The sequence below is a fragment of the Nycticebus coucang genome, chromosome 7 (genome assembly GCF_027406575.1).
Source record: "Nycticebus coucang isolate mNycCou1 chromosome 7, mNycCou1.pri, whole genome shotgun sequence".
NCBI classification, from domain to species: domain Eukaryota; kingdom Metazoa; phylum Chordata; class Mammalia; order Primates; family Lorisidae; genus Nycticebus; species Nycticebus coucang.
In genome coordinates, this window is record NC_069786.1 from 34,904,484 (window position 1) to 34,920,162 (window position 15,679).

General features: G+C 33.4%; 1 protein-coding gene across 1 annotated transcript in view; it reads right to left on the reverse strand.

Moving 5' to 3' along the window:
- LRP1B (LDL receptor related protein 1B) overlaps positions 1-15,679 on the reverse strand; it is a 2,318,354-nt gene that overhangs the window by 840,970 nt on the left and 1,461,705 nt on the right. The window contains exons 28-29 of the mRNA XM_053597274.1: positions 11,545-11,676; positions 9,912-10,139 (exon numbers count right to left, since the gene is read on the reverse strand). Of these exons, the coding sequence (XP_053453249.1) occupies positions 9,912-10,139; positions 11,545-11,676 (360 nt within the window). The remainder of the gene's footprint in view (positions 1-9,911; positions 10,140-11,544; positions 11,677-15,679) is intronic.

The window sequence follows — 15,679 nt, forward strand, 5'->3', positions numbered from 1 at the left end:
CATACAATAGCTAAGAATGGGTGATTAGTGGGATTATACCTACAGTGCATCTTACAAGGGTATATGTGAAACTTAGTAAATATAAATGTCTTGACACAATAAGTAAGAAAATGCCAGAAAGGCTATGTTAACCAGTGTGATGAAAATATGTCAAATGTTCTATAAAACCAGTGTATGGTGCCCCATGATCACATTAATGTATACAGCTATTATTTAATAAAAAAAAGGAAAAATTAAGAATGCCATGAAAGCCATAATAAACAGTTTGATGAAAATATTTCAGATTGTATATGAAACTAGCACATTGTATTCCTTGATTGCACTAATGTACACAGCTATGATTTAATAAAAAAATAATAAAATAAAACATATGTTTTTATCTGTCACTAATATCTGCATCTGGTCATTCTAGAGTGCCTGCATAAATTCCCCATAAAGATATAGGGAGGGGATAAAATAGTTGTATATTTAATGATATTTTCCTTTCCTTGATGAAAATATCAAGATAATAAATTCGGACTCTTAACTCTTATTTTCAAGTAAATCAGACCAAGACCTCTGAGCAAGTTTCTCACAAAGGTTAATGTTTTCGTCCTGGAGACTGTCATTTCTTGCAATAAGGCAGATTAAAGAGTATATTCTGAACAGCTCTTTATTCTACAGAATTCCCTGTTGCATGATAAATGCATCACTAAAATGCATTGTTGAGATCCTAAGACAGATGGGAAAATCTGAATGTGCTAATATACACTCACTGTTAGCCAAAACTATAAAGGAAGGCAAATGGGAATGCAGAAGCTGGTGCAACCATGGAAAAACAAAACTTCTACTGTGAATCTTACTAGAGATTCATGGATTATTAGTATTCAGCGTAAGAGGGTTTAATATTTAAACTCACAAAGAGTAGAAGAGCTAAATAAGAATAATTCTAGGTTAGTGGAGAAAAAAAATCTGCCTTCTTAAAAAACAGAACAATTTTAAAAATATTTAAAATTTTAAAACCTCATAATAGATTAGAACAGAAAATTCAAAACATACACAAATAAGGGAGGTATAAGAGAAAGAGTAAAGAAAAAAATGAATAACAGGTTTAAACCTACAAAGTCTTCATATTTATAAAATTATCATATACAAGATAAAGAAAAAGGAATAGAATATTTTAAAGGAATAACAGAGGCTTTGAAATAATAATGAAGGTGCAATAATTACTTTAAAAAAACCTCTTAGAAATTATACCAAAATAACTTGATATTAAAAAATGTAATATTAAAAAATAATTTGGGGGGTGTTATGGCGGGCTACTTGGGAAGCAGAGGCAGGAGAATCGCTTGAGCCCAGGAGTTGGAGGTTGCTGTGAGCTATGATGCCACAGCACTCTACCTGGGGCGATAGCTTGAGGCTCTGTCTCCCCCCCAAAAAAATAAAATAAATAATTTTTGGATGTATTAAACAGTAAATTTCAACTAGTGAGCTACAAGATAAATAGAAATTACTGCAGAGGAGCAAAAAGATTGAGTTAGAAGGTAGAATAAATAGTCTAGCATGACTAACTCCAGTTTACAGAGTCAGGAGTAGAAAGACTGGGTTAGAGGAAATAGAAAACAAGATTTTTCTATTCCTGGGCTGACAAAAGACAAGACCCCATAAGAGACAAAATAAACCGGGTAGCAAAATAAAATTATTGTAATGAGAACAAAGAAAAGATGCTATAAGCACCTAGAAAGTAAAGACACATCACCAAACAAAAAATGACAGACAGATTTGGGGGTCCTCAATAGAAATAAGAGAAGCCAAACATAGTGGGATAATCTCTGTGGAGTGTTAATATAACTCTCAGTTTGTAATTTTATATGCAATAAAAATATTTTTCAAACTACAAACAATCCAAAACATAGAAACAAACAAAAGTGATTAAGATCTGGGTGAAGACTTAGTCATTTCTCCAAAGAAAATATAGAAATGGCCTACACTGACAAGAAAAGATGCACCACATCCCCAGTCATTAGGGAAATGCAAATCAAAACCATAGTGATATGTTACCTCACATCTGTTAAGACTGCTACTATGCAAAAATATAAACTAAAAATGTTTGCAAGGATGTTGAGAAATTGGAGGTCTGTGCACTGTTTTTGGGAATGTGAAATGGTGCAATTACTGTAGAAACAGTATGAAATTTACTCACAAAATTAAAAAGAGAGTTACTGTTAGATCTAGCAATGCCACTACTGGCAATCTACCCAAAGGAAAAGATTATTATATCAAAAATATAGCAGCACTCATATATTCAACACAATACAATTGAAACAGCAAAGATACAGATTCAATCTAAGTGTCCACCAATGATTAGATAAGGAAAATGAGGTATGTACATATATATACATACACACACACACATATATATACATATATACCCATGGGTGTGTGTATATATATTATATATATATCACATATCACATATATAATATATACACACAGTATGTATGTATCATATATATGCATAATATATACACACACTATGGAATACCACTCAACCATAAAAAAAAAAGAAACAATACCATTTGCAGCAACATAGAGTGGGAGGCCATTATCCTAAGCGAAGTAACTAAGGATTGGAAAATCAAAAAAAGCACATGTCCTCACTTAGAAGTGGAGACTAAATTATGCGTATGCATGGTCATAGAGATTCTAATAGACATTGGAGAGTCAAATACGAAAGGGGGAGTGGTGAGAAGTTAATAATTACTTATTTGGTACAATATACACAATTTAGGCAATGCCCACATTAAAAGCTCAGATTTCACCACTGGGTAATATAGTATCTGTGTAACCAAACTGCACTTATACTTCTTAAATCTAAAAGAAGTTAAAAAAAATGGTTTCAGTTTTGTAAGATGAAAAGAGTTCTGGAGATTGGTAGTAAAATTTGCACGTACCTAACAGTAGTGAACTATACACTAAAAATGGTTAAATTGGTTAATTTTATGTTTATATTACAACAATCTAAACTTATTTATCCAGAACAAATCTTAAATAAGTATATTTTCAGGTAACATCTCGGATAATCACTGGAAGAGTCTCACAAAACTAAAGGACCAATAAAGGATAGAAGCTAGAAGAAAAATGATCACAGAAAGAAGGCTTTAGGCCAAAGGGGACGGGGTAAGAAGCACATAAAATGGTTAGCGTAAGATAAATCTCAATGAACAAGGACTTCTTCCTTCTCTGCTTGTGAGATTTATTACTTTTCTTTCCTTTTTTCTACAAAGTGAATTTTTGATACCAGTGTCTTAGGGATGGGTACAGAGTTTTGCCTGCAACGCATTTGAAGTGGGTTTCTAGGCAATTATTTTTCTGTCTTAGGAGCAAAATTTAAAAAGCAAGCTGGAGGGGCGGCGCCTGTGGCTCAGTGAGTAGGGCGCCAGCCCCATATGCCGAGGGTGGCGGGTTCAAACCCAGCCCCCGCCAAACTGCAACAAAAAAATAGCCAGGCATTGTGGCGGGCGCCTGTAGTCCCAGCTGCTCTGGAGGCTGAGGCAAGAGAATAGTGTAAGCCCAGGAGTTAGAGGTTGCTGTGAGCTGTGTGACGCCACGGCACTCTACCGAGGGCAGTACATAGTGAGACTCTGTCTCTACAAAAAAAAAAAAAAAAAAGCAAGCTGAAAATATTTTAAAACTATTTTATCAAGGGAAATTTTACAAGTATTAAATATCCCATTTGTAGCAATTACGAGAGCATCTAAAAATAAAAGTTATATGTATGTTACTATATGACACATGGTATATACATTAACGAACATTCATGAACCTAAGATCCAGCTAAGAAATAGAACATTACAGATACTTTAGAAGCCTCCTGTGCGCACCCTGACTAATTTTACTCCTTCCCGAGTCTGAGAAATATAGTGTTTATTGTTATGTCGGTTTTGTCAGTTTTAACATATGTGTATTAAACAAATCTGTTTTTCCTAGACAAAAAGAATTATAGTTTTTCACTGTCTCCGTATCTCTTAGTATCCTAAACCTATAACTTTTTCCCATCTTATAGAAGATTCACTGTATATTGATAAAGGAAAATCTTTTATTTTCATCTGGATTGATGTCACCAAAACTTTTCCAATTATGTGGCCATCTTTACCTCTCTATTGTCAGGGTCAGTTATTCCTATGCCTACAATGCCTTGAGTATCTTTATAACTCTCTTTGTTTTAGTATAGTTTTTGTTTCAGATTTAGAACACTTGCATTTCAAAATTTGCCCTTGCCTATGATTCCTCACTTTCCAGTCTTTCTTCAAGTTTCCACCTGATTTGTCTCCAAAGAATTTGAATCGCCGGTCCTTAAAAGTCTTCAGGTGTTTCTTCAGTGCCTAAAGGAAAAACATGCAAAAACAGCTCCCCATGTCTTGGTATAAGGCCGTCTGTGATCTGCCCTTGTATTAACCCTCTAGTTTAATTTTCTACAAGGTCCCACTACCCCTCACTACTTGCTGCTCTTTATGTTTGAAGTATTGAATCCTTTGTGCCTACTGATTCCTCAACCTGGATTAATTATTTTTTCTCCCAAGGCCTAGTTTGGCTATCACCTCCTCAGTGAGCACTTTGATAACCTCACATAGAAATGCAGTATTTCTTGTTCTCATTTTTCTGAGAAAAGGCTTGCATCCTTGATAAACTGTTTATTTTATTTAGTTTTGTATTTTATTAGTTGTTCACATCTCACTTTTTTTCCATCAAATATGAAGCTCCTTGAAGCTTGAACTTAAGTTATTTATCTTTGAATAATTGCCACCCCAACATTCCAGTGTTCCAGATATAGAACCAAGAATATGGTGTGAATTTTTTTAAAGCCCTTAGAGAAAAATAAAGGCATATTTATCTTTCTAACGAAAAGATAAGGGATAAACATAGAAAGCATGGCTCATTTAGTAATTTGTATTATAGGTACATAGTTCTCAATGGGATGGCATTTGTAAAAATAGTTCCTGCTTTTTATTTTCTGTCCTGCTTCATCTTTTTTTTTTTTTTAATTACAGATGTTCATATTCTTCCACCAAAAGGCCTGCTGGGTAAAAATAAAAATTTTAAATTCCATTCAAAAATGACAAAACAACCAATGTTTCCCAACTAAACTTTGTACTTTAATTCAGTCTGTTTCCAAAATCTAGATTTCACTGTTATTATTGATCTGTTTTCATTTCTTCCATTTACTCTGGATGAATTTTCAGAACTTTTTTTTATTTTCTAAGCATTTTTATCACTGGGTACAATTAAATACTGTCTCTTGCAAAATAGAGGGAACAAATCTTCAATATTCATTGACAAAAATAATTGTTGGCAATGGATAGGATTTCAAAAATGAACAGAAATCCACTCCCAAATAGGTTCAATTAGATTGACCTTATTAAGAACTGCGTTTTAGGTTTGGCACCCATGGCACAGTGGTTAAGGCGTCAACCACATACACAAAGGCTGGCGGGTTCGAATACAGCCCAGGCCAGCTAAACAATGACAACTGCAACAAAAAAAATAGCCAGACATTGTTGCAGGTGCTTGTTGTCCCAGCTACTTGGGAGGCTGAGGCAAGAGAATCACTTACGCCCAAGAGTTTGAGGTTGTTGTGGGCTGTGATGCCATAGATCTTTACTGAGGGCGACATGTTGAGACTCTGTCTCAAAAAATACATAAATAAATAAATAATTGCATTTTATATAGCAGTTAAAGTGATCGAAAGGTCTGAGTTTAAAGTGGTCTCTAACTTATAGTTACAAAGTAAAGCTTATGACTTTATGATTATTTCTTACCACATAACAGTATTCTTTAAAGAATAAATAGCAATACTTCTAATTTATATTCTTTCTTTTATTCATTGTAGCTTTCTGCCTAACCTAACAACACAGTTCATTCAATTAGTAAATTACTACTAACAGGATACTTTGCTCAAGCAATTGTATTTGCCTAATGTTGTCATTAACTTTTCAAAGATGAACAATTTTTACCTTTCCTTAAATTATCAGGCACATGAATAATGTTTTCCGGTAAAAAAGGAAATTTCATTGACAGCATGGAAGCTTACAAAGCTACCAACATGTCTCTGAAAGTTTTTGCTTGTATTTCAGAATAAACAATCAAATCATTGACAAGGAGATGGAATAACACATACATGGGTCATCGTGACAGTTTTGAGATACACGAAAATCAAGAAACATAAAATCTGCATGGATGAAAACGAAGTCCTTTCAGCAACATGGATAATCTGAGCAAGTTGAAACTTGGTCAGGTGAATCAGAAAGGACAATGTCAACATTTCTTGGAAGTGAAATAGTCTGTGTCAAAACTTTCTTAGTGAGCTATGTATACTCCACTCAGATACTAGCTTATATTGTGGATTTAAAGGTATACTTATGTCTTTTTTTTTCTAACTAAGTTAACTGAAAGCTGTACTTTACAGGTTTTTTTTTAGCTAATCTATTATGCAATAAAGTATAATTCTGGACAACACGTGAATACTCAGGAGGGGCAATTGAGCTTGTGGAACTATCTTAAATGGACAATGCTGCGCAGGTTTGCAGGGTTGATGCAATTAATCCCAATAGCAACTTGGGATAAACCTTCTTACTGCAGGTAATAAAAGATTATGGGAACTCCGAAGACAAAATCCTGAGTGTGAATTTGTCTCTATCATCTCCTCACTTTGGCTTTGAGAATTTTAGCTTCTTTGATCTTAAGTATTCTCATCTGCAGCATGAAAATAATTTTTCACAATAGGTTTGCGAAGATTAAAGGAGAAAATGGTAACATTACTTAATGACAGCTAATATTACTCATCTCTTCACAAAAATAACTGAAAAATATTTGGACAAAGCGGTGACTCAAGTAGAAGAATTAACTGCCCTCAGAGAGTGAAGATGTAATCCACTACCAAGAACTTGTTTTGCTACACACTGTGACAGTCACTTTTCTTAGGAACAAATTAACTTTGCTCTTTGCTAGAGATAATAGTATGTGTGTGTATATGTGTGTGCAGTTGTTAAATTATACAGTGAATGTGCCTATAGCCATGTTTTAGTATTTAGTTTAGTATTTTATGTTTTAATCTTTATCTTTATAATGAATTATACCTACTCATGTGGGCAACATGGAGACTATTAGTGCTTCTAATATGGAGACTATTTCTAGGTGTCTTCATGAAAGCTTGGACTAAAAAGCCTCCATGTTTTCCTCAGAAAATGTAGGCTTGGGAAGAAAATAAAAGGAGACACATGGAATAATAGATATATTTGGGGTCCAATTTCTGGAGCTGGTTTCATATTAGATTTAGACTAAGGAAAGTATGAAATTAAAATCTCTCAAGAAAAATTCCAGTAGAGAGAGAAAATGTAGATGTCAAGCATGTAAGAAGTCAGAAAAGGTCTCCAGAATATTTAAATGATGAAAGGGTAAAATAAAGTGCAATTACTGGTGGGATGTGAGATCCACTGATGAATTCAGAACCTAAATTGTCAAAAGTTCACCCTGTGTTTTTCTTTTTTTTTATGGCTTTATTTTTTTCTTTCTTTTTTTTTATTATTAAATCATAACTGTGTACATTAATGCGATCATGGGGCACCATACACTGGTTTTATAAACAGTTTGACACATTTTCATCACACTGATTAACATAGCCTTCCTGGCATTTTCTTAGTTATTGCGTTAAGACATTTGTATCCTACGTTCTTCTATTAGTGGAAAGATATATTGACCCCAACAATGTTCTACTCTGGAAGAATGAAAAGACAACATCATTCAACTTGTAAGGTAAGCCAGAAATGGAGGAATTATCCTTTGCAAAGTCTATTCCTCATCTCTCACGTACAGTTAATTCTTAATTACTTTTATATTTTTACTCTTGCATGTCTCTATAATCTGTCCACATTCCTCCATCTCAGTTTTTCCCACTCTCGTCTCATTTATACTCTTTCTAGAGCTTCTATAGCAGCAAACTAGCCTGTCTCCCAGAGTACACTGATCTTCTACCCTCCCACCTCAGAGCATTTATAGTAAAGAACCCTCTTCCAAAGGCAAAACTAATCATGTAGCCCTACCTTCCTTAAAATACTTCTTCAATTCTCATTGCAAACTAATCATTATTATCAATTACTAGTGAGAAAATATTATCGTTCAATTTGGGGTTGATAATGATAGAGTCTGCTAAATAGAAATAAATCTTTGTGATTTTCTCAAAGATAAATTTACCAAATTATTAATATGCATACCAGTTCAAATTAAAGATAGAAAATTATCTCCCCCCCAAAAAAAGAAAATTATCTCCCCATTTTTTAAAGATAAATATCTTTTACTCTATATCATTCACAGAGCCTTTTGAAAGTATTAAATATTCATGCTTAAGTATAGACTTTGATAAATTTCATGAAGGAAGACTACCTAACTGATTGTCAATCTTGGAAGCCACTTAATAGCCCAGACCTGATCTTTCAAGAGTTATAACATTTAATCAGGCATTTTTGTTTGTAATCCAATCTAATTAAGATTATCCAACCACCACTACCCCACATATACACACTGGCTCATGTAAAATATCCTACACAAAGAATAAATTTTTGCATAAGCTTTTTTAGAAAAACTCTTCACATTTGACAAATTTGAAGTAAATACTTGAATAAACTTACAGCCAATTCATTCAATAAATTGCTTTAACAGTACTTACTAATCTGAGATTGTTAAAAGCTAGCCAAAATACAAGAGTACTTCAGTAATCATATAGTCTCAGTTCTACCACTAGTGGTACTCAAGCTAGCTTTCTAATATTGTACATGAGAAACTCATTTAAAAAAAGGCAGTGAAGGCAAAACTACATTTTGTGCTGCTTTCGATAGAGAGTAAACATTGTGCAAATATGGTTTGATTTAAAATTTTCAGTATATAGTACTTTAAGAAATAGGTGTTTGGTATGGATTAATGATTACTCTTTCCTCTACCCCTCTCCAAATACTTCTATAAAGTTAAGGGAGCATAAAGTTGAAGAGAAGTTGTGTCTTCTTTGGTTTTTCAGTCATGGCAAACAGTAGGTGCTCAATGAAGACTCATTCAATAAAATAATAACTGACCCCAAAATCACAGTATGCAAAAATGTAAGCAAATATTAGTATAATTCACTATTAAACACAGCAGAAGTTATAAGTAAATACAGTAAAATGTACAAGTAAATACTGTAAATACAGTAAGTTGACCACACAAAGGAAAATAAAAAATTGGTTGACAAACTGATGTGGTCAACATAAGGAATTTCCATTGCATATATATGGTGCATGTCTGGCCTATAAAAATTAGGTCAGCTTATGGTCAATGTAGGGAGATGGTCAGCTATGGAGATGCTACCATATTTTGGTGTTCAACTAATGCATTGACAAGGGTGTCTATTTTGGGAAAAGTCAGTCTTTTTTTTTTTAATGGCTAATTCAACAGATTCACTGAGAACCTGAGATTCAACCTGCTGGGTCAGGAAATGGATAGGAACAGTTGTTCTGTCTTACTTGTGTACTCTGGTTCTATAAAAATATGTGCAACGGGAAGTTGTCAAGCTTGAGTCAGAGAAGGAAAACAGTCTGTTGAAACATCTCATAGTATCTTTCTGAAAATATAAATTTAAATCTTGTTTATTTAGAAATTTGCAAATTTTAAGAAGATCTATTCTGAAATTTTTTGAAGTCATGAATGTAAATTTCTAATTACTAGTCAGCTATGCGTAATTTAATTATATCATTCTCCAATGGTAAGCAGGTAGCATATTATTAAATTTCTAATCAATTTCTACTTTCAGTTAACAGCATAAAGAGTTGAATAATAGAGAAAGAAAATAAAAGAGACAAATTGAATAACAAACCCTTTCTAGGTTGTAGCATATGCAAATCTTTTACCTCTTGAAATAACAGTTTCTAAGCCAGTTCCATTAATAAAAGCCCGTTTAATGGTTTGTGTTTTAATATCCGTCCAGTACAAACGTTCCTCAGATGCATCAAAGTCTATCACAGTAACATCGTCAATATCAGGGACAGTAAATGCCGTGATAAAGTTAAAATATGGATTGTCAATATCCACTCCTCTGATTTCTGAACGCCTTGCGTAAAGAAGAAATTTTTTCATTTCTAAAGAAGAAACAGAAATTAAGTGTTTTTCTTTTATAAAGTTGACAAACTTGACATAGTTTAAAAATTCTAAAATATTACTTGTTGATGATTTAATACATTGTAGCCCCAGAAAATCAGAATCAAGATTGAATGGAAATATTAATACAGAAATGATTTATTTATTCTAAATTAAGATATTTAAGTAAAGAAATATAAAATAAGTTAGAATCAAATGATCATTTTTATTTAGCTAGAAATGCCAAGAAATTCTCAGTAGTCAATTTGATCTTAAATTTCAAACCAAGTTGCTATAGTATGTAGCATGAACTTGACAAATGTCAAAGCCATATTTGTTCTTTGCGCATAATTGTAGTAATATTGCATTGCTTCAAAAGCTTGTTGAAGGAATCTGTTCCTTGTACAGTCATTGAAAAAGATGACATTAAATGTTGCTTTAAAAAATCCTCTTCATTTCCCCATATTAAAATTAGGCTTTAATTATAGCATGCTTTTATTGTAAATACGTAGTGACTAACATTGAGAGGCATTGAGTAATTTTTACTTCCATAGGCACCTTTCTTGTACTACATTTGTGAAATATCAGATAAAATACAAATAGAAGTAACAGACATTCTCTCACTGTTCTCTTTGGAGTTGTTATTGTTTTGTTTTTTTTTTTGGCTGGGGCTAGGTTTGAACCCACCACCTCCGGTATATAGGGCCAGCGCCCTACTCCTTTGAGCCATAGGCACCGTCTTGGGGTTGTTATTGTTAAGATATGTATTACTGTCTGAAATTAAAGATATATGTACCTAAATTCCTGAGTTGAATTTGGGTGAAAACATTCAGTTTTCTGTCCTTAAAATTAAGCAATTGCTTTGCAAAAAATAATAATTAATTGAAAAACTGATTTTCATTCATAACTTCCATCATTTTTAGTTCAAATTTTTTAACAAATGTTTCCAAGTTATATATTTTACTTCATTTTTCCCCCTTCAAGAATTTCAAGTTGATAATCCCCTACAAAATGATCCTAGAGTGACGTTAGAAGGGCAGGAGGAGATTAAAGCTGTTAAGTACCTCTCTGTTATGCAGGTTCCCTACATCATCATTTTTTGATAATGCACTTTCACTTACAAATCTTCCCATTTTGCAGAGATAAATTCTGCTAACACACCAAATAAGAAAGTAGTAAGAAAAGATGAATAAGGTAATAAATAGTAAAGTGTAACATATCATATATTTAAACAATATATTTCCCCTAATACAGAGGAACCATCAATAGTGGCTGGAAGTAGCACCACCTAAAACGTTTGTAAAGATATTAAAACCCTCTCCTGCTTTGCCTTGAGTAAAATCTGAACGCTAATATAATTCGAGAGACTTCAGTTCTGATTTTAGGTAAGAACTGTAAGAAATTTACCATAGCAGGTCTTCTTGTCTGAGGAGAGCTTCATCAAGTGGGGGCACGCACAAGCAGCGCTCCTGTTATGATTGATCAGACACATGTGAGAGCAGGGGCCTTTGCCATCATTAGCCGCACAAGGATTGGGAGCTGTAATTACACAGTGAAATATTAACAGTAAAGAAGAAAGAATGTACTGGAGAAGCTCTGAGGTTGACAGGGGTTATTCACTTAATGAGTCAAAGTAAAGTTTCCTACACAGCACTCATTAGTAGTGTGATTAATATGATAATAACAGATAATCATACACAGCAATTACATTAATAAAAACAATTATTTTTCTTCAAAGGTAACTAAGATCACTCCCTCAATTCCCTCTAAGATGGATGGCGTGCATCTTATTTCCTTAAAAGCAAAGATGTTTCTAAAGGATTTAGTCTGAGAAGCAATCAGGAATAATTACTGAATTTACTGTATAATAACTCAGGTAGACTGTACCCCAGACTTGGGGAGTTCCAATGGATATGGGTCCAGTGGATTTTCCTAAACTACCATGTAGACTCCCTTCTTGACCTAGCATAGCACGCTTAAAGATTTCCCTAGGAATGTGCTGCTACATTTACACCCTTCCTTCAAACCCTTTACTCATTTTCAAATCAGAAGCCTATGTGGAGAAATGTCTATCTCCCTTCATTATTATCTACTTCTTTATTGCTATTTTTTCTGTATTACCTAATTTCATGGCTAAAGTTTGCTCCACATGTACACACTTACCAAACTCCATTGTAAAAATAAATTATAATATATTCACATTTAGGGCAGAGTATTACATTTTGCAGTTCAATGCCATTGCCTCATTTTTGTGCATTTCTTATCCTATCATCATGCCTTTTAGATAGCATTTTAATTTCAAATGATCACTATTATCTTTAACCTTATTTTTGTATAGTGCCTGTATAGTAGAATGAAGTCTTTAGAACTAGGCTAGTAAATTGAAGGCAGAAAGTAGTTAAACCTTCTAACCTCATTAGCAAAATTTTAGTTTTCAACTAATGTATGGTATCTCATGCTACCCCCCAATATATGTCACGTTAATATATTGAAAAATGGCGGATTCAGGAAGTCTCTCTAACCTTACCCACCAGCCTTCTTTCCTGAGGCAGGTCACAAAACCTGAGAAGGATTTTCTAACCTTCCTCTGAAGGAGAGCATAAGACTCTCATGTTGAAATGACCTCTCTAAACCCAGAGGAAAGAAATATCCTTATCTCTGAAGACACAAGGATACAGGAAAGAATCTGAACAAGAGGCCTTGCTAAGTTTTCCCCAATTTATTGTCATTAGATTATAACTCCCTTGTCCTATATATTTCTCCACAATCATCCATTCTTCTTTAAACCCAGTGTAAAAATATGTAGGTTTTAACTATTTGCTTGGTCTTTATTTTTTTCATTAAGGCTCCTGTGTCATGTAACACTTGTTATTATATAAGTTTGTGTACTTCTCTTTTTAAGCTGTCTTTTGTTTGAAGACCTCAGGACGTGAGCCTAGGACAGTAGAAAAGTATTTCTCTTCCCCTCCGGGAGTAATGATCAGTCCTGTCGGGTTTTAAAGCATATAGAATTAAAATCTATGTAAAGATGAAAACATACAATAAGATTGTAGAGTATATGATAAATTAACTGAATTGGATAAATATTCAATGTGTCTTTTGGCAATCTTTAGCATTCCTCACATTAAATAAATAAATAAAACAAATGCACATCTTTGCATTTGTCAAAAAGAATAAATACATAAAAGAAAACAAAAGACTCAGAAATGTGTGGAAAGCTATGGTTCTAGAATTTCGGGGGGCAATTCTTTCTGTCACACAGAGTAAGCACGACATATTTTATTCTTTCTTATCTTTCAAATTCATCTACATAGGAATTGGAGTTCCTAAGGAGAAACAAGAGAGTAGGTGTGACGGTTATTAAGTCAGAAAGTTGTGGCAGGAGAGGAGGAGAAGTGAAGAAGAGGTCGTCCTAGAGAACTGTCAGATACCTTGAGGCAGGCTTACATAGTGTGCTAGATAGAAAGAGAAAGATTTTCCACACTTGGGAAAAAAAGAAGAGAATGTGGAAGAAGGAAAAAAGTAACAAAAAAAGGAAAGAGAAGTAAAAGAGAGAAGGAAGATGGAGGAAAGACTTGTTCAAAAGCAGTGACATAGAAAATGCTATTTCTCGGAAAAGTTAAAAGCATAATCCATGACAGTCTAATGTTAGATACTTGGATTTCACTTTGAACATCATTATTTCAGGCCAGAACATAATAGCACTTCTCAATACCCTGTAATTGTGACAAAATACATTTTAAAGCAAAGATATTAAATTTCTACATATATACTAAAGTCAAAAATTACATTGACTTTGTAACCCAACATCTGCATTAACACTAACACTAAAATGTATAATTCTTAATATTTGGTGCTTCACAGCATAGAAAATTCACAAAGAATTCTTACTTTTCATCTCTTCCCCTTTGAAATAATATTGTTAAATCTTTCAGAAGTTTTTTTTTTTTTTTTTTTTTAACCAAGTGCAGTTAGCTATTCTAATAATCCAATTATGGAATTTGTTTCATAATACTCATTTTTTTTTTATTATTTGGGATTCATTGAGGGTACAAAGAACTAGGTTACACTGATTGCGGCTGTTAGGTCAAGTCCCTCTTGTAACTGTGTCCCTCCCCCAAGAGGTGTGCCATACACCATGAACTCCCCATGCTTCTCCCTCCTTCTCCTCCCAGATCCCTTGTTAACCTACCCCACCACTTGTATTAGATCATCTACTGCCTTCCTATTAGAATTGAGTACACTGGATTCTTGCTTCTCTATTCTTGTGATGCTTTACTAAGAAAAATGTGTTCCACCTTCATCCAGGTTAATACAGAAGATGTAAAGTCTCCATCTTTTTGCTAGCTAAATAGTATTCCATGGTATACATATACCACAGCTTGCTAATTCATTCCTGGTTGGTGGGCATAATATTCATATTTTAGTATAAAGCAGGGGTTAGCAGACTATAACTCTTGAGACAAAACTTATCCACTGTTTTTGTAAACAAAGTTTTATTGAAAAATGTCCCTAAACCAGTGGTTCTCCACCTTCCTTAAGCTGCGGCCCATTAATACAATTCCTGTAGGTTGCGACCCACAGGTTGAGAACTGTTGCCCTAAGCATTAGTTTACATGTTATCTATGGTTGCTGTCATACTATAATAGTCAAATAGAAAGTTTCAGTAAAGACCATATAGACCACAAAGTCTTAAAATTATTATTTTTAAATAATCATATTAAATATATAAAAATATACTAAATATATTATTGTTTATTTTGTTATAATTAGATAGCAATTAATTATTTTATAAGAGATACTATTGAAAAACCTAATATCAATCAATATAAAGGTTGTAAACTCTTATAAGATCAAGGCTATTCCATATTTGTATTAAGAGGTCGGAAAAGCTGACTAGTCAATATAATGCTATATGTAGTCTTAACTGATGAAATGCAAGATAGTTGTGCAGACTGAGTTCAATGATAGTTCATATTATCTAAAATCAGATTGGCCAAACATAAAATCTTAAAAATAGCTGTAATAGCCCCCATATTTTATTTATCCACTGAGTACAATATTATGCAGAGAAAACAAAGTTCATTCACAAAGGAATTTAAGGTTCTGCCATATAACCCTGAACTCTATTCTCTCCAATTCTTTGGTCAATGGCTCTGTTTAGGTTTTCTCTGTCTCCTTCATAGATATTACACTAATCCAACTAATCTCTTTAAATCTAATCTCCCCATTGCAAAAGTTATCTTTCTAAAAAACAAAGTTGGTCACATGTCTGCTTTGGATAACAGTTTTCACATTACAAAGTTTCTGTTTTATCTTCTACCTTTTCCTCCAAGGCTGCTCAGCACCATCCAACCTGGTCTACCTTCTACTTTCATTCACCTTCCAGTTCTTCACCCTCTGTTTATTCTTGTTAACATAGTCATCTATCTTCTACACACAAAATTTAAACTTCAAAGATTTTCTTCACTACTCTTTCACTGTCATATTTAATCATTTGTCAAGTATTTCATAGATTGTGCACTATATGTATTTTTTCCCA